The 6111-nt window shown below is 60.5% G+C and overlaps 1 protein-coding gene across 1 annotated transcript; it reads left to right on the top strand.

The window, feature by feature from the left end:
• Positions 1-647: 647 nt before the first annotated feature.
• On the top strand, positions 648-5894 carry SYNC (syncoilin, intermediate filament protein). Its single transcript, XM_046903595.1, is given in 5 exon segments — positions 648-791; positions 1798-2773; positions 2775-3236; positions 4202-4326; positions 5401-5894. Coding segments are annotated over 5 exon segments (1671 nt in total). The 5' UTR covers positions 648-747; the 3' UTR covers positions 5465-5894.
• Positions 5895-6111: the final 217 nt, after the last annotated feature.

The following is a 6111-nucleotide window of genomic DNA, read 5'->3' as shown; positions in this document are numbered from 1 at the left end:
TTGCCCAAAGGGTGGGGTTAGGATGCTGTGGGCTGGGGGACCCTGGGGTAGGTGGGCAGAGATGGAACCCCCAACCCCAGGCAGTGTCACTGCTGGGTGGTGAGATGCCACCATTCCACCCCCAGAGGGAGAGCAGAAAAAGGGTATGGAAATACGGGCAGCAAAGTGGGGGCTGCACTCTGTGGGTACCAACGTGCTGATGGGGGCAGCCTCTGGCACACACAGAGCCTTCAGGGCGTTGGTATCCATGCGCTCCATGCACAGGATAAGGCCACACCAAATCATGGCCACATGCTTTGTCCTGTCCATACTGTGGCCCTTCCAGCCATCACCGCAAAGTGCACACCCCAGCCCAGGGACCCCGGTGTCCCCATCACAGCCCATGTCCTGCCCAGCACCCGGCGGGATTGGGCTGGAGGCTGCACAGAGGGACACCCTCAGCAAATCAGTCCTGCATGGGAAGACTCCCGGTGGGATGGAGGCACTGGGGATGCTGCGGGGCTGCAGCTAGCCTGAAGGTTTCACTGCCAGGGATGCAGGCATGGCCCTCCCCGCCCTCCTTCTCCTCCTCCTCCTCCTCCTCCTCCTCCTCCTCCTCCTCCTGTCCTCCTCCTCCTCCTCCTCCTCCTCCCGGGGCGGAGGGCGGCAGTACCCGCAGCTGGCGCTGCAGCGGGTGAAGCGGCTGCCGGGGGAGTCTGATTTCCAGCGCCGTGTATTAATAACCCCCACCCGCCTCATGCTAAGCCCATGTGCAGCGCAGTGCAGGGGGCACCGGGCTCCGGGAGAGCAAGGTACGAGCCGCCATGGGGAGATGCGGGGGGAGAGGGGCCGGGGGGTGTGGGGTGCGGCCTCTCAAGGGGTTTGGGGGTGAGGTTCAGCCCCCGGGGAGCATCGCGGGCACGCAGAGAGGGGCCGAGGGGGCGGAGGGGGAGCACAACCCGTGGACGCAGAGCGGTCGCTAAGTTTGATAAATCACTGCTGGCAGCAAAGCGGGGGGGCGGAGGGGGGCCCGGCAAACCCTGCGCAGCCCTCTCCCCACCTTTCCCCGCACTCCTCAGCTCCGGCGGTTGGGTCCGAGGCTGCGATGTGTCAGCGCTGCAGAAAACTGCCTTATTAGGAGAGAAAGGACCGGTGAAAATCGGCGCTTTCCGTAAAGCCGTTGGGGCGAGCCGGGGGCCGCTGGGTGCCAGCCTGCACTCATTCCTTTGGGGATGACGAGACATGAGCTCAGCCCGCGGGGCCGGGAGGTGAGAGCATCCCCCCGCCCCCCACTGCAGGAAAAGCCCCCGGCAGCCCCACGGCCGTGCGCTGCTCCCTGCCCTCAAACAGCGCCCGGGGAACGTGAGATGGGAGCGCTTTGTGGCGGCAGTGCCCGGTGCCCACCCCGGAGTAACGCCCGGCTCGGATGACACGGCAAAGCGAGCGGCCGTCGGCCCTCTGCGGCGCTGCGCTCCGTCCCCGGGCAGCGCTGAGCCCTCTGCGCCCAGCAGTGCATTCCCGTGCCGTGAGGTTATGCCACATAGCTGCGAATTGGGCACGTTGCACTGGGGTGTCTCACCGGGCGTGCGGCGCTCCCATCCCTGCAGTGATCTGAGCACCGTTACAGGGACATGGGGAGCTGCTGCTGCATTTCAGTGCTTGCTCTCTCTCTCTCTGTCACTGTCACTTTAGGATGGCTTTGCTCCTTCATTTTGGCCCGTGCCGATGCCAAAAGCTTGGGTCCAAGTTGTCCTGGGGCAGGCAGGGAGGGATGGGCCCTGTCCCACCGCCCGCTGACGTGTCCCTTCTCCTTTGCAGGGACCTGATGGCAGAGCCAGAGCCCCCTCCAGAACCGCTGCCGGATGAAGCAGGAGCAGCCCCAGCCCCCCATCCTGGGGCTCCATGCAGCCCAATAGACCCAGCGCCAGGCCTGGGGGCTGTTCCTGCTCCAGGTGCCTGTGGGGAGCTGCAGGAAGGTGTTGGGGACGCAGCCTTGAACCTCACCATGCCAGGGACACTGCTGGGCAAGGAGACGGCCAGGGCAGAGGCACCACTGGGAGTGGATGGAGCAGAAACCCCACTGGATTCAGAAGCAGATGAACAGATCCTTCTGGATGTGGATGCTGGTGGGACAGGGATCCTTCTGGATGTGGATGGGGCAGGAATCCCATTGGATGTAGAAGATGAAGTAGGGATCCCTCTGGATGTGGATGCTGGTGGAACAGGGGCGCTTCTGGATGCTGATGGAGCAGGACTCCCACTGGACGTGGAAGCAGAAGGATTAGGGATACTGCTGGATATGGATGCCGCTGTGGCGGGACTCCTGCAGGATATGGATGCGTCAGGAATCCCACTGCACGTGGATGGGGCAGAGATCCCGCTGGATGCAGTCAGGGCCGGGATCCCATTGGCCATGGACACTGACGGGGCAGGAATCCCGCCGGGCGCAGCGGGGGTGGGGGTCCCGCAGGACATGGACGCGGAGGGGGCGGGCACCCCGCAGGCCCCAGAGGGCACGGAGCGGCCGTGCCTCAGCCTGGAGGAGCTGGGCGAGTACTTCCAGGAGTGCATCGAGGCAGTGGAGCAGCTGGAGAAGGAGCGCGACGCTCTGATCGAGGAGCTGACCCAGCTGCGCGAGCCGGCGCTGCAGGACATCCGCCATGCCCACCAGGAGATCCAGGCCGCCTGCCGGCTGCTGGCCAAGGTGGAGCTGGAGCGGGACAACCTGAGGGATGAGATCCGTCAGATCAAGCAGAAGCTCTTCAAGGTGACCAAGGAGTGCGTGGCCTGCCAAGTACCAGCTGGAGAGCCGCCGCCATGACCTCTCGCAGCACGCGGCGTATCGGGACGAGCTGGAGAGCCAGGCCGGGCGGCTGACGGGAGAGCTGAGCCGCCTGCGGGAGAGCTGCGAGAAGGAGAAGGAGGCCCTGAGGCAGCGCCTGGAGGCCCCGCCGTGCCGCCAGGACCCGCAGTACCTGCAGGAGAGCCGGCGGCTGTCGGCCGAGTTCGAGAGTTTGGTGACGCGGAGCCGCCGCGGCCTGGAGGAGCACTATGAGCCGCAGCTGCTGCGGCTGCTGGAGAGGCGTGAGGCGGGGACACGGGCACTGCAGGAGCTGCAGGGAGAGGTGCAGGGCATGAAGGAGGCCCTGCGGCCCTTGCAGGGGGAGGTGAGCCGGCTGCGGCTGCAGAACCGGAGCCTGGAGGAGCAGATTGTGCTCGTCAAGCAGAAGCGCGATGAGGAGGTCGGGCAGTACAGGGTATGTGCATGGTGGTCCCTGTCTGCGGGTACTGCCAACACGGGTGGTAAAGGTCTGGTTTGTAGGGCCCAGGGGGAGTGGGGAGAGTGGGGAGTTGGGGAGGTGGGGGGTGACATCGCGAGTTCCACTGAAGGCACTTTTCTCCCTGGGGATTCACTCCGTGCCTCTGGAGGAGCCCCAAAGGCTGAAGCTCAGTGACACAGCAGCTCTGTGCCCTGCCGGGATGCTCAGCGTGCAGCCAACAGTGCAGAATGAGCTTTGGGAAGGGCTCCACACGAGCTCAGCAGCTGCTGCCTCCAGCCAGAAACGCGCAGAGGCACTGAGGAACCCTGAGGACAGAGAGGAGGTGCAGTGCTGCGCCGGCCCCACCACTCCACATCAGATGAAGCAGAGCTCAGGTGCTGGAACAGAGCCGTGGGGCCACGCCAGGCCTCCCGTGGCACCTCATGCAGGGAGAAAGTGCAATTCAATATCCACAAGAGCCCGTTTGGCAGGGCAGCCCCACTGTCCATCTCCAGCATTCCTGGCCATCGTTGCCACTGCCCACAGCCAACACCATCCCTACGGGCACCGCTCCGCCCGCAGCCAACATCCCACAGGCACTGCTGTGCTGCAGCACTGGGACTGAGACCCTCCCCGGCTGCCGCAGGTGCTGCTCGGGGGGCTCAGGGCCCCACCTCACTCAGACCATGAGCCCCACTGTGCCTCCCTGCTGCCTTTTCCCCACTCTCTTGTTTATCTACTTAAGTATTCTAGGTTATACAGTGCTGACAGCCTTTCAGATGCACACCCAGCAGTGTGAGGGGCAAACCCTGCCAGCGGGGAAGGCGAAGCACAACTGCACGCCAGCCCTGGCTGCAGTTCCTGCCCTTGGTAGGGAAGCAGAGGTTTTCTGCAGGGGTTTCTTAGGACCACCGCTGAGCAGGGCAAAGCTTCCACATAACCAGGTTCTGTCTTCACCCCAGGAGCAGGTGGAGGAGCTGGAGGACAGGCTGAAGGAGCTGAAGAACAGCGTCCAGCTCCAGCAGCGCAAGAACCAGGAGCTGGAGGAGCTGCGGAGCAGTCTGCACCACGAGCTGTCCATCTACAAGTCAGTGTCTGCTCCGTGCACGCCGTCCTGTCCAGGCTCGGGCTGCAGTGTAGTGCAGTGGAAACTGCGGAGCCTTTGCCGTGTCATGGAAAGTTCTGTACAGAGGAGAAGCAGGGGCTGCCTTCCAAGGGACAGGCACAGCAACTTGAAAAAATATCCACTATTTCCTTAGGAACGGTGGGAGGGAGTCGGGTTCTCAGTGTGAGAAGCACTGCTGCAGGTCTTTCTCAGATGGAACAGCCTTCTGCTTCTCAATCTGTGCTGCTGCTTTCACTCAGGGCTTCTCTACCCCATTTTAAAGCTCCAGACACATCCACAAGTTTGTGGACTATTTTGCTTGCCAAACTTTGTGTTGCTATGATAGCCTGCAGCTCAGCAGTACGCGCTCTTAAATATTTTCTGCAGCTTTAATGCTACCGTAGAGTTCCATTTTCACCTTCCCCACTCAAACCTCCCCCCATAACTGCACTGTGGGAGGGCATTCCCCACCCCAGCAGCTGCAGCTCTTCTCTCCATGAAACTCCACAGCAATGAGCCCAGGGAAGAGCCAACCTTCCCCTGCTGGAGCCGCGTCTCATTGTTGCAGGGTTTATTAATGACAGTGACTGTGCTGCGTGGGGTCCCCGTGAAGCACGGGGTGCAGATGCTGACGTTGACCCCCAGTCAGTAAGAGACCCAGGGCAGTCTCTTAACACCCAGAGAGCTACAAACTGCTGTTGCTGGAAGCGATTGCGCTTCAGACTTCTTAAATGTCAGCTCACCTCCTCGAGTTTCACTTTTGAGCTGGGAGGCAGAGCGCAGTGCAGCTCAGAGCTGCCTCCTCCCGTGTCCTGCAGCAGAAATCACAGCTGCTCCTCCCATGGCTCGCAGCAGCAGTCACGTTCCCTGCTGTCAGAGCCGCTGTCCATGCCAAGGGCTGGCCCCAGCCTGTGCGCTCAGTGCCACACACCTGAGCCCATTTTAGCATCACCTAATTGCTTTTCCTTCACACTGGGAAAAGGAGGATTTTTTTTCCATTAGTTTGTTTCATATATTCCATATTTAGTATCCTAAACTCACTTTCTACCCATACAGGGGCTGCTTAGAGATCTACGGCCACCTTTGCAAATCAGAAGAAAAACCAGACCAGGAATGTTAGAGATGAGATTTCCTCCTCACCAAAGGGCGGTGTTGGAACCTGCAGGGACGGCTCCTCACTGCTCCTCAGGCTGCCCGAAGTCAGCAGCACCGCTCTGCTGTGGATCTTCTACTGAACTGCTTTTCCACATGAGCAGAGAAAATGGTACTTGCACTGAACAACAGACATGGCTGAAGAATCACACGTGTATGTTTTGCTGTGTTTGGAAAATGTATCTCGTCCTGTTCCGTAGATAGAGCATATAAACCTGCACAGGGACTGCCAGGGGGCTGAATGCTGCAGTTTATGTACAGAAGGGTTTCCTTTTGTAGTCCAGTGGTGTCTGCTGCATTGCCATACGCTCCACCGATGGCCACAGAAACTGAGGTCTGTGGATAAAAGGTTTCCACTTTATAGTCTCACACTGAAAATAAAGGCCAGAGTTTAAGGATCTTTTTCTTTCTCAGAGCTGTGTGTCAAAGAAAAATAAGCTGGTGGGTCAAACTGACCCAAATGTTCACGCTTAACAAAATATGGAGAAAACACAAACCACCACTCACGTCGTTCTGGGTAAGGGCTGAAGGCAGACCTTACTGAGGCAGCAGGAGGAAGGCACACCCCACTGCGTCCCTCACTGCCCTGAGCTGTTCAGTACTCATTTCACAGAG

The sequence above is a fragment of the Gallus gallus genome, chromosome 23 (genome assembly GCF_016699485.2).
Source record: "Gallus gallus isolate bGalGal1 chromosome 23, bGalGal1.mat.broiler.GRCg7b, whole genome shotgun sequence".
NCBI classification, from domain to species: domain Eukaryota; kingdom Metazoa; phylum Chordata; class Aves; order Galliformes; family Phasianidae; genus Gallus; species Gallus gallus.
Note: the sequence above shows the minus strand (reverse complement) of the source record. Positions and strands in the feature narration are given on the sequence as shown.